At 36.9% G+C, this 13,968-nt stretch overlaps 1 protein-coding gene across 8 annotated transcripts in view; it reads right to left on the bottom strand.

Annotated features, from left to right (window-relative positions):
- Positions 1 to 13,968, bottom strand: part of CCSER1 (coiled-coil serine rich protein 1) — a 626,891-nt gene that overhangs the window by 484,517 nt on the left and 128,406 nt on the right. For all 8 annotated transcript variants that reach the window (XM_039710732.1, XM_039710731.1, XM_039710730.1 and 5 more), the window contains one exon: positions 4,180 to 4,273. In XM_039710732.1, the coding sequence (XP_039566666.1) occupies positions 4,180 to 4,273 (94 nt within the window). The remainder of the gene's footprint in view (positions 1 to 4,179; positions 4,274 to 13,968) is intronic.

Raw genomic sequence — 13,968 nt, 5'->3', positions numbered from 1 at the left:
CCTCACACTAACAAATACTGTTCTTTAAAACTATAGCAGCTAAAAGCAGAAACTATTGTAAATCATGTCTTAAACAACAAATCTCTAAAAATCTCCTAATGGCATATAAGATAATTTCTCAATTTGCTATTAATCAGTTCATCAACAGTGTTTATTAACTGGGGCAGGACCCTTCAGAATTGTTAGGTCTAAATGACACAACTTGATGTATACAGCCTCCTCACCAAGGCATTATTTTTCATATTCAAGTTAGAAATGTGATGTTAGCCCTTGTGTTTATGCCATTTACCATTAGAAATTTTCATAGCCTTTTAAAGAATAGTTATTACTAGCTATTCCTTAGTTATCCCTCTGTAACAAATGAAGAAAAAACTGAATAATTTTCCAATTATACCTCTTCATATGTCAATCTATTTGTTAAAATACTGAACAGAGCTTCTCTTGGAACATTTCTCCCCACAATAATTCCCCACAGAACTGTTCATCAAAAGCAAAATGGAACAGGTGAATGACAATAGAGCTATAGGACTGATGGCTTTAACTAAACAAATGCTGCATCAGTACATAGAACTTCAACAGGATTTTCACTGTACTACAAATAGTCACATTACTGCTAATACTTTTGACTTCCAGAAAAGCATAATTTTAACGTTTCTATTCAAAAAGCACCACTTTGTGTAGTATTTTTTATAGTCATGAACACCTTTATTTTGATAACAGACGAAGAACATATGCATTAATTCTCAATTGACTTCAGTATGACATACGTGTGAATGTCAGATACACAGATTCCCTGCAAATATTAGAGAAACATGAGGAACTTGTTAGGAAGGTAAAAAAATACTGCAATAAAATGGATTAAATATGTAAAGCTGACATAATACAGGGCTTAATCTTCTACAGAAGAGACAGCACATCTGTGTAACCTCTAACAAAAGGAGATTCACAAGTCTGTATGCCTGCAACTGTCCTGACTGAATTTTACTGAAGCGAGCCATAGGTAAACTCTCAAGCCCACAGTTTTAAAGAAGGCTTCACAAAGAGTTCAACAAATCTGCAACTGGCAAAAATTACAGAAAAACATCTACTTTTCAGGCCAGTCACATACCTGAAGAATTAAACAGTCCTTTGGTTCTATTCAAAAAGCACCACTTTGTGCAATATTTTTTATAGTCATGAACACCTTTATTTTGATAACAGACGAAGAACATATGCAGTAACTCTCAATTGACTTCAGTATGACATACGTGTGAATGTCAGATACACAGATTCCCTGCAAATATTAGAGAAACATGAGGAACTTGTTAGGAAGGTAAAAAAATACTGCAATAAAATGGATTAAATATGTAAAGCTGGCATAATATAGGGCTGAATCTTCTATAGAAGAGACAGCACATCTGTGTAACCTCTAACAAAAGGAGATTCACAAACCTGTATGTCTGCAACTGTCCGGACTGAATTTTACTGAAGCGAGCCATAGGTAAACTCTCAAGCCCACAGTTTTAAAGAAGGCTTCACAAAGACTTCAACAAATCTGCAACTGGCAAAAATTACAGAAAAACATCTACTTTTCAGGCCAGTCACATACCTGAAGAATTAAACAGTCCTTTGGTTCAATTCAAATTGCATTGGAATAGTATGTTCTACAGTAACAATACTTGCTCATCCTCCATGTGCAATCTGCTATCTTCTTGTTTCTGATGCAGTCAGAACTACAAATCTTGTAAAAAACATACATTACTTCTCAATTACATGACAGAGCTTATATGTGCATGCCCAGAAATATGATCAATTTCAATCTGATGAATGTATGAAAGTGTAAAGCTCTGCATTAAATTAACTGCATGTCTTTAACATGATCACTTGAGCACTTCTGTATTCTGGTGCCTACAGAAAAAAATTGCATCAAAAATATTTTATAATGTAATTTAAATGAATAGGTTTAGAAGAATTCTATTTAGGTATGAATATAGATGCCTCTTGGGAAAAAAAAAAAAACAAAAACAAAAACAAGCAAACCCAGTAATGCAAACAGAGAACGGACTGACTTAGAATTACTGAAAAATTTTTTTATTGAAAATTCTTAAATCCTGGAAGTTGGCCTCAACTTAACAAAGGAATCAGAAAAGGTATTTGTTACAAGTGTTGAAATGTCAGTATCTAGTTCAAGGCTTTTATGCATTCAGTGGTATTCAAATGCTAAGTCACTAAAAATCAAGCATATTGCTTCAATATCTTAACACAAATTAAGGTGATGACTTAGAACCATATGAACCATTTTGGGCCAGATCATCAAGCAAAATAAAGATATCAGCTTTTTTTGGTGAAATGGGGTCAACTCCATACTGTGGCTCTACCCTTCCAAATCTTTCTTCCAAGTGAATGACTTCAAAAAAACAGTGACAGCTAGGGAAATCCTAAATTTTTTGCATCTAGATTCACCACTAAACAAATATTACTGAAACAAACACATTTGTGTTTAAAGACAATGTGCATACTGAAGTGTGTGTCTCCACTTTACTGCTCAGAATAGAAATGGTATAACTCTTCAGAGGACAATGTAGATCTCTGTTTTAAAAGCAGCTCATTTGCTCTGGATAATGAGCCAAGAGCAGGAAGATTATGTGTCATATCACATCTCCATCTTAATTACTTCTCTATCAAGTATGTCGCTCAGACATTATTATTTTAGCTGCTCTAGAAGCTGCTACAAAATTTTTGTAATCATATACTGGACGTAACTTTTATTTCACTGTTAACTCAGTGCTTTGTAAAAAAAAAAATAAGGAAAACAAAGGACAGGCCAAGTGCAACACATGAGGTAAGTTTATTTATGGAAAACAGTTTGCCAGTTAACCCCTTTCCAACCAGTCCAGGGAATAAATAAGTCTGACCCCACATGATTTCTTATAAAATGCAATGTTTGTTTCTGAAGCTTTTTGAAACCACATTTCTTTACCCATCATTCAACTTTCTGTAAACAGTTAATACCACTATTCAGAATGGGCTAGGAAAGTCCTTTTCTGTGCAGTTAATTTATTGCATCCCAGCTTCCAACAACTTAGAAAACTATGATCATGAACATTTACTGCTGCAACTTTCTACACTCCCTACCAAAGCAAACAGAACAGATGTTTCATCCTACAAGTAGATCTGCAAACAGGTTTAAAAGCACAGCACAATGGTTAAACAGAATTATCACAGAGATAATTCAGATATGCTCACAGAACAATCAAACACAGAAAATATCAAACAGGACCACAATCCAAGTAGTTTATCTGTAACCATTGCTAAATTGGCATCTAAGAAGGAACCAGAACTGAAGATGGTCCACACCAGCCACCACATGTCCCAAAAACCCCAGTTCCACATGAGTCTGCAAGAATGTGCACTGTGGGCATCTGTGTGGGAGAAACGGGGATCAGGGATCAGCAGGTAAAAGAGAAGGTGAGAATTCCCTGGGCTTAAACTCATGGCACTGTCAGAATAGAGCATCACAGCACAGTACAAACCCAAACTCTACCTGGGATCAAGCACAAGTCCTACACAAGTATGAAGACTCTCCAAACCCTGCTGAGATTAGCAGGACTTCTAGGCCGTGTTGTCTCACATCCCAGCAAATGAAATATCTCTTCACAGGTCCCACAACTTACCTTGCATAATCCTATTATGAAATGGTAGTAAACACAGTATATAGCAATAGTTTATTGCTATTTATCAAGGCAGTGCAACAAAGCTTTAACCAAACACGAGTGAAACCATGAAGTTACACTCATGTTTCAAGCCAAACTTTCTTTATTTGAAAAATATTATTCTGGCACACACAAAATGTGATTGCAATTATTCCACCAATGCTCTTTTGTTAAGTGCCTAGGGAAGGCAGCAGTCATTTTAAGTATTTAGAAAAACAGACAGATCTGCCCATGGTACTGAAATTCTGTAGCTGTAAAAATCACTTCCATTTCATAACTGACCATATGAAGTCCAAGTGCGGTGTAAACAGCATTTTTCTGATTAATTACAAACACATTTGAAATAACTCTAAAAAATGAATACCACTCTCCTCCTTCCAAGAAAATTACTCCTTTTTATTTCCAAGTAATTGTACTGAACATATTTGCTTTTTATTCCTAGAATAACATAACCCCACTGATGACAGACAGCATTTATCTGACTTACCAGAACGCTGGTGATGTTGCTCTTCCAGGAACTCCAAGTCAAGCATTAGGTCATCTTCATCCAACTCACAGGAACCCAAGTTATTCAAAACATCCTAGAATAGATTTAAAAAAAAATAAAGAAAGAAAAGCAGCATTAGAAGCATTTAAACAGATAACTTAGCCAAATTGCACTAAATGGTTTCCAATCAGATCTGAAAAACATGATTAAGGAAGAGCTAAAGAAAATTTTTCTGCTAACATCAGACCAGTGAGAAATGGTCTGAAACAACTGTCCAAACTGAGGCATGTTTGTCACCACTGTCATTTTAGAGGATCTCAAATATTTAAAAAAAAAACAAACTCAGAAGTACAAGTAATACCACATACCTTTTTTTTACTGTTTAGTGATGGTTTTGTGCCTTTGCAAGTTTAATCCTAACTTTTTATGAAGAACAAAAATGTTATTTTTAGCACAACATAAAAGTATCAGTGCATGCTTTTTCATTAAATTTGGGAATTCTGAGCACCGCCTGCCCTTACCAATATATTTTGAAGAGAGATTTACTGTTTTATTTATCAAAAGGATAAAGACATGCAAATTTAGCATAAACAGGAAATTCAGGCATGAATTATCAACTTGTCAATTTTTAAGTACATATGTGGGTGGCAAAGGCTTATATAGACAGGGAAGAAACCTGCCTCTTAAGTGTGGCTGCTTAGGTCTTACCATTGCCATTTTTTTGCCATGTCTTAACCACCGACAGATAAGGCATGTTTACAGACAGGGATAATAATTCTGCATCTTCTTCCCATGTGTGTTTTATTTTATGGTAATTTCTTTTGATGTGGTAATACACTGATTTTCTCCACAACACCTAACCAAAGTCAATACAATGCCTTCTCCAGATGGCATTTTGTTTGCTGATCAACAAGCAATATTGCAGGGCTCAATTTTTCAGTCCATCCACAGGCAAGTAAATCATTAGACACTGCATGGGAGGGATGCTGGCACCCTGTGCACTGCACATGCTTCCAACACTAATGTAACATAACAAATCAGAGTGAAAGAGGCCAGGTTACCTTCCCAAACCATTGAACTCTCTGGGAGATCTCTGCATAGCAATCTGCTGCATAGAAAGCAGAGAAATATGACAGTAGTATACATTAAACTAGTAAAAGCCCTTCTTGACTTCAGTTCCAATTGTAATTTTTTTAGGTTCCTTCTAATTCTTTAAAGTATTTTCCCACCACAACAGATGCCACCTCTTATTCCTACTCACCACTTGCACCTATTTAACCCTTTGGAGAACTTATTTTTTCAAATGCTGTTTTCACAAACAACATATAGGCAGCACAAGGACTTCTTGCATTCTTTCCCTGACTTACCATCAGCACAAGAAACCTCTTACAAGATACAGAAGCCACTGCTAATGCTGTTACTAGATTTTTGCTCCCTTTTTAAATGTAGATGCTATTATGCACTCAAGCTTAATCAAATGGTATATTAAACTCAGACAAAGCATAACATATTTTGTTTATACATTTTTTTTATCTTTTACGAAATAATTTGATGAAAACATCCAGAAGAACAATCCCTGCAATTCTCAAGCAACAGCTACAAGTTTTTCATGCCAGTAGAGGCAAAAAGTAAAAAGGTTGGAGTACACAGGTTTGTTCTTTACCTTAAAATTACTGTCTATACTATAGTTGACCAACTGAATCTACATTGATATTAATGCTGAGAATCCTTTGATAAGCTACACTACCAAGGTGCAATGATTTCATCTTAATTGAGCATCGCCTACATCTTGTGCAGTAATTTATGTGTGATCTGAAATCCGGGGAGATTGCCTGCAAAAACACAGTGACTCACAGCCGTCATCAAGAAACAAATTCCATTTGATTTGGAATTAACAAACACAAACAGAACCACAATTTTCTAAACTGAAGAGCTGAAAAACCACGTGAGGCACCAAAAGAAAAAAGGTTGTATTCAACTCTTTTCCTGCTTATTACTGCTTTTCAGGAAGATCTTCACCACCTGAGTAATACTCTGAGCAGAGGCAAACCGCGCTTCATCTATCCTCTCTCTTCTGCAAGGCTGATGTACATCCTGCTCCACACAGCAACACCTCTTCTCATCCACCTGAGCTGAGGGCTCCCAGCTGCCCTCCCAAAGCACCTGTGACCCCTTTGCCTTCCCTCTTCAACTGCACCAACAACAGCAGGCTAGCTGAAGTGACCAAGCAAAGCGCCCTTGGCTTTATTCTTTCACAAGTACCTCCTCCAGGCAAAGAGTCTCCCTCTGCTCCCAGGAGTTCACTTGCTCTTTATAAAGAACAAATCACAGCACTGGGGCCAAACAAATTAGAGCAGCTACTGTCCATCATGGCAAGAACAGGGACTTGACAGGGCTGCTCCACCTCCAAGGATGTCACTGATGGCAGTCTAGCAGATTCCCTGCTCTGATGGCCCACCTCTGGGCATTGCTTTTCCATGGATACAAACTAAAAATGAACTCACAAATGCATATAAAAGCCCACCCAAGCAGAGAGCATTAGTTAGATTCCCAGGGTTTTTCAAACTAATATTTTCTGAAAACATATAATTAGAAAAAAAACAGAGCCAGGCTCCCAGAATGACCTGCCTAATGTCACAGCACAGCTCAGCAATACCGCTGCGAGTGCACACCAACATCCTCCACCCCTCTGCCTCCTCACCAGGATTCATTATTCCTTTGTTGCTATGATAATTAGCAAAAATTGTAATTTCCTTTAAAGTTTAATATCTCTTGACCCTTTGCCCATTCTTTCCCTCACCACTGCCATGGCAATCTTTGAAGAATAACACAATTAAATATTAAAAAAAATAAAATAAGAGAGAGATCGAGCCCTAAAGAGCATTTCAAGTGAGTAGTTTCAAGGCTTTGCTACATAATGGAAAAGAAATTAATTCTCCCATCAAAATCTCAAGGAACCATTTGTTGTCTGTTTAGGGTGGAATAACTTTTATTTATTTTAGGAAGTAAACCACTTAGTCAAGGCACAACCTTGCAGCAAAAAGCTCCTTATTGACCATGTAATGGCCCTTCAGAAGCCTTAAGACATACTTCCTACTTCCAGGGTATGCTTGACTTCTACTATAATTTTGACTTTATAATAGACTCAAAATTCACATGACGGTGTTTTATTTTTTTTCTTTTTCACATGCTTTTTTTTTTCTTCTAGTCTATGTGGAAGTTGATCATAACCTGTGAGAAGAGCACATGAACATGCTTAACAGTCCATCATTTTCCCACATCTCAGATTTTCCTGGTCAACACAGCCTGCTATCACTTTAAACACTAATAAATTCAGTTTGCCAACCATACCTTCCACCTTTGAGCTGGTGGACTACCACTGTTATTGTCAGAAGTTTCTATTCATGCAAGAATTCAGCAGTAATACTTTAAACATTACAAACAGCCTAAACAGCAGCAGTTCATACAATGGCTCAGGATGTGTTTGACAACCAATAACAGCTGTAAGCAGAACAGGATGCTCATCTAAGGATATTTCAAGGCATCAGTAACTTCTTATTAATATTTTCATATTTCAGCAACCACAAGAAGTGCAAACTGCTATTTTCATCCAACTGGGTATCTTACACAGGACTCACTGAATTCGATGGTACTCAACTTAGTCTGGCCCTAGTTACAACTTCATTAACATTCTTAAGTAATATGACCTATGAACAGCTTTAGTATCAAAAAATACCCAGTGGTTTGCACATGTATAGCTCAGAAACAGTGAAAACTTTTGTAATAGAGATGTACCTGGCACACAGTTCCCCCAGCCAGTAAGTTTACTCAGGCTTGTTGAAGATTTCCTTCCTACACCTTAGTACCCTCCATATCTCCTTTCTCTCTTCCCAGTTTCCCTTCCTAAGAACAGCAAATGAAAAGAAATCTAGTGCATAATACATCAATTTTAGTCCCTTTCCAGAATAGCAAAGTATGTAATTATTTTTATACCTATTCAGTTCAGAGGACAACACTAAAACTGAGCCTGGAATAAATAACAGGAGCTTTAGCAGTAAATATATATAAAATGCCTAAGATAACAGGTCTCAAATCTACCACTGGGCTTTAAATAATAAAAAGCAAATAACATATCTTTATGAAGCCTTCTTTACTATTTTTTTCCTAATTATTATTCCAAATAACTAACTTAAGCATATAAATACCTAGTGAAATTACTGCTTATGGAATTACAGTATAGTCCTCTAAAAACTGACTACTCTGCTTTTTAAAAAAGGCAATAAAACACACATATAAATATGTAAATATACTACTGTATATTATTTTGTTAAGCAACACAATTCAATTTCACAAGGACCAAGCAAAACTGTACTAATTGCACAATACATATAAACCAAGCAGGCTAAACCCATGCAGAGCTGAGTATTTACAACTCATAGATAAAACCAAGTTCAGTAATTGGGTTGAGCTAACAAGTCTCCCCATTTGAACCAGCCAGTAATCAATGGCACAAATCAAAAGATTAATTCCTTCATGTTTTCACACATCTTTATTCTACACTTCTTGCTCTTCTAAACAATTGAAATAATTAAGGTCCCAAAGGCTGCAGGCACAGATTCTCTGACATTACCAGCATTTTTGGAATGTTGCATCTGTTATTTTGTAATTTTATTCTAATTAACATGTACTCCCTGGTCAACATGATATTCAAACAACTTTTGTATATTTCTCAAGTGCTATAGTGGTCATCTTGAGAGAGATTCAGCTCTGATAAATCTTGTTCTGCTGAGCAAGGGTATGCAGACCCTTTTCTGACCAGTGTTTTTGGTTACCACACACAGGCTGAATCTGGGGCCTTGCATTTTCCAGTGTATTTCCAGGTTCTTTTACACAGATTGAGATTTCCATTTCATTGCTGAATTGTGTTACTGCAACAAAACCTTGACTATTTGCTCAGAGATTGTTCAAGGGCTTTGAGAACCTGAGGTCCAGTAAGCAACTTAAGCTACAAGACTGAAGCACTGGCATGTTCTCAATTATTCAGCTCAAAAACACTTCTCTCAAACACATCCATGGCTGAAGAAGATACACAAGTTACCTCTGGTTATAAATACATTGCTATAACCTTACTGTCATGAACACGAACATACTGACTACATTTCAATCTTTAATGGATCTTTTGGTCTAGCTTTGCTCTGTTTGACACTCTTTGTCACTGCACTTTCTCTGATGCTTGCCTTGCAAAATTCTCACTGCTGCTGCAACTAAATTGAGCAGTTGAGATTTGGTCATGGGCATCCCTCCTGGAAACCTGAGTCTTGCACACACACACACTCACAGAGAAACATCTTTCCTCGACTGTCTCTAATTCTGCCCCACTGCCTCTTAAGACTGTACCAGGTAAGCCCTAGATCTCAGAAGAGTAATTTTTTTTAACACTTGTTTCCCCCCAGAAATAATAGCAAGGGTCTCATTTGCATAAGTGATTATGCAGCGATCACTGGATTTTCAAAGACATTTTTAGAAATACAAGAACAGTATTTTAAACTAATTTGGGTTCTGTTTTGTCTTCCTTTCCTCTCACATTGACCTCTGGACATCTTTCTAATTGTCTTCCTCTGTATAACTGTTCTTAACTAACTTCTAAATACAGATTTTCATATATTACTGGTAGAAGAGGAAAGAACATTTCCAAAATGTAAGGATTTAATGTTCGTGCATCTCCATTGAAATTATGCTGTAAATGTTAATATCTAATATTATAGATTCCTTTTTTCCTTCACTGTATAAATATATGTGGGAGGCTATTTGAAATCAAAGCCTTTGCAAGAGGATATAGAAAACACACACTAGGGAGAATAATTTGATTTTTTGTGAAGTCACATGTATGAAAATTCACCTGTATCAACTGAGGGTCACTGAATATCTGATGCTAGAGAAGAACAAAATTAAATCCTTATTTCAAGACTGAAATGATTTCTAAAGATTGCTGAAGGATAGTACTTCATCAAAATTGTATTCAACAAAGGAACGTGGCATACAATCAGCATAAGAATGAAAACTGAGACATACTCAAGGAAAAAGAAAGACCTTGAGCTATTTAAAGTAATGTTAGCTGCTAGAACTGTACCTGAATAATTCATGGACATAATGAAGTATTTCCCCTTCTGCTCTCTCCCACACACTTCAAAGGGAAAATGAAAGTATATGAAATTCAGCAAACAGAAAAACTTTTAAAAACATAAAATCTCTGCCAACAGCCTGAAAATCTTTGCATCAAGTGTAAAGCTTATGGATTACTTTCATATACCAAGAGCAGCTTAAAAGAGTTCTTTTCTCCTGAACAGCACCATCCAAAAAGCATATTATTCCCTACACGAATAAACTGAAGATTTTAGAAGAGAAAAAATAAATGTTTCCATATTTGGCAAAAACACCTTCTGTAGCAAACACGTGAAAATCCAATTATATAATAAATTAATGTGCCCTTAAGAACCAAAGACAGAAAATTAGCACTGGAGGGAACAGCCTAACTACAGAGCTCAGATCCACCATGCTATTCTTCAAAATATTTTCTGCGTGCACTCTTTTGGCCGTGTAAGGGAAGAGCAGTACTTTCCACCTGACTGGTGCTTCTGCCCTTTCGATTCTCTCTGTGCATTAAATCAATGTCTGCAATGAGGCTCCTCTTGCCTGAGTGATTATAACTAATGGAGTGTCCCAACAGGTCTCAGGCTGGCGCTCACCCACAGAGGGATCGCTGTGCCACAGATCTGGCCAGCTCTCCGGAGCCACTCAAGGGGAATGTAGCCAAGCCCAAGAGCTGCTGGGGGCAGAACAGGACCTGCCCATGCTCCTGTCCTGCCACAGTGCCAGTCAAAAAGAGAGGAGAAATAGCCAATGTTTTGGTAGTACAGGAAAGGCACCATAGTATAACTGGTAACAACACAAAAGTATTTTGGAACACTGCTAAGCATAGGAATATGAATAATACACAGTTCCAAAGACTCAACAGAGAATAGTGACATGTTTGCACAAACCATGTGCAGAAAAACATACAAAAACTGGTAACAACACAAAAGTATTTTGGAACACTGCTAAGCATAGGAATATGAATAATACACAGTTCCAAAGACTCAAACAGAGAATAGTGACATGTTTGCACAAATCATGTGTAGAAAAGCATACAAAATACTTCAGAAAGATGATAATAAAGGTGATGTGGCCGGCAGGAGAGAGACAAGTGGCAGAATCGGAACTGATCCTCATTCCAAAAATTAGACGATCTATAGGAGAGTGGATCAAGTCCCCTCCCTTTCCTTTTGGGAGCAGGAGAGAGACAAGTGGCAGAATCGGAACTGATCCTCATTCCAAAAATTAGATGATCTATAGGAGAGGTGGATAAAGTCCCCTCCCTTTCCTTTTGGGGTGGAGACTGACAAGGACAACGCCATCAAGGACAAGTGTGCAAAGATGAGGAAGGAAGAAGCAGCACAAGTTGGATCCAGTTTCCAACAGTTCAGAGAGCAGAGCCTGGCCTCCACAGACCCCATGAGGGTGATGGCAAAGACCATCCCACCAAGACTGACTTTGTTCCTCATCCTGGGAATGGGAAAACAATCCCATTTTTGGTTCTGCAGCCATCTTTAATTCATACACATATACAGGTATGTGCGCACACCCACCTGCAACACAGGCCCAGATAAACACCTCTGAAGAGAGACGGGAGGCAACAGGTGGCCTCAGCACTTAAGCTGTAGCTTATATTTTAAGAAAATTTAAGCCATTTTAAACATCAAAGTATTCTAAATTCAGGTTCAAGTCAACCCTAGTTGATAAGGATCAACTCTTGACAAACCTGATAGAAGACAGTAGTCACCTAACCCTAAATTTACTGTTTGTCAAGAATTTTAAAGTAAAAGCCACACTGAAAATGTGCCAAAGCTTCCATGCAGCAGAAAGCCTGAGAACCGTATCTGTGAAAAAAAGGAAAAAACTATCAGAGAGGTGCTTTACTTAATAGTCACCACTCCTTCAAATAATTATTTAGAGTGCTGAGATTCACTTTGGGTGTAAACAGAACCAAGACAATGGGATTTTTTGTGTTCAAAAACGTGCACACATTTTTCATACATCAATCTGCAATTTCATTTACAGAATCCTAGGGGAAAAAAAAAAAAACATTCTTAAGGAAGTATGAAAATACAGTTCAAAAAATGCAATAAAGTTTAAAGGGATCAAACAAATCCTCCTTTAATATTTTTTTTTCCTCCTCACTCACACACACATATGCTTTCCTCCCAGCAGAGGGACATATCTGCAACATATAATCTGCTTTATGGATTAGTTAATATTTTTACAGCTTTTGTAACAGGCAAAGCATTATGCAAGCATTCTAGTGCAGTCATTATCAGAACACAGTTTTGTGTAATTTTTCTACACTCTCACCAGATTTTTTTGCCAAACACAGAAAAAACTCCTCAAGTATGTCTATCCAGCATTGATACAGGATGTAATTCAGACCCCTCTGTGAAGCTTATTTGTATATACCTTAGAGATGTGAGTATATCTCAGCAGTGTCCAACAGGTTATTCAACACATGGATTGGTCAGTTATTTTTTTCCAAAACCACTCAAATTACAAACATAACTTACATCTAAACTTTCTGTCACTTGAAAATTTCTCTGTGTCCTGAAAGCACCCAATTCAGTGCTTCAGTCAATATTTAAAGGGTCAAAATTTGCTTTATGACACCTAAGGAATTTTCAATTCTATTTTTGCCTTTCCTCAACCAGCAGTATAGAGAGGGGAAGAAAAAAGAACACAACCATAGGACTAGTGAGAACCTGAGTGCCAAAAAGAGAATAATTTGATATCAGGGGATACAAGAGGGAGAACCTCAGTATTTATATTCATTACAAACCTATACCACTCCTGTGTCAAACGCTTATCTAATGAATATCATTGTTCTGACAAGCTACATCAGAACAATTTACCTATTGCCACAATACAGCACCAGCCACAGCCATCTGGCAGACACAGCTCAATTCAAACTCCTTTCCCCAAACTGGCACATAGCAAGTTCAAGAACTGATTGATTTTCCTTGCAAATAAAAGAATGTTCCAGTTCTAGTTATATGAGCTATACTATTGGAGTCAGCACTTTTGGATGTCAAGTGACAATAATCTGTTTTATGGCTTGAGCATGATTTTATTTCTAAGAAAAGACTAAGAACTTTCTGCATATCAAAAACTCAAAACTCTTCTAGACATATGATTAAATAAATATTTTTTCTTCCCAATATTATTATAAGCCAATTAAGGCTGAACTTTCCATTTATAATTTTAAATTCTAGCCTCTAAAATTGGTGATAAATCACTGAAAAGTGAGCCTTGCAAATGAAACCACAAGTGACCCTTCGGTACAGAGTCATTAATGCAATATATAATAGATATGCTATGGCTAATATTATTTGAATTTTTCTGTTTCCATGGCAATTTTGGCCTACAGCTGCTCTGGTAAACAGGGGTTTATAGCATTCTTTGAGAAATTCTTCAGCTCAAAAGGCATTTTTTCTCATTTTTCATTTTTACTGCATACTTTTCTCCACTTTTTTTGGTTTGGTTTTTGTTTAGATTTTTTTCTTTTTTTTATTGGAAGAAAAACTGTAATGTCAATTACTGGTCCAGAAGAAAGATTTTTTTCTTTTTATTATCACAGTTGAGTGGGCAGTGAATTGGGAACTTGAAGCAAGGCAAGCCATCACAAGCTTTGACTAACAGCAGCAA

Source organism: Passer montanus, unplaced genomic scaffold (assembly GCF_014805655.1).
Source record: "Passer montanus isolate IOZ18808 unplaced genomic scaffold, ASM1480565v1 scaffold23, whole genome shotgun sequence".
Taxonomy (NCBI): Eukaryota; Metazoa; Chordata; class Aves; order Passeriformes; family Passeridae; genus Passer; species Passer montanus.
Note: the sequence above shows the minus strand (reverse complement) of the source record. Positions and strands in the feature narration are given on the sequence as shown.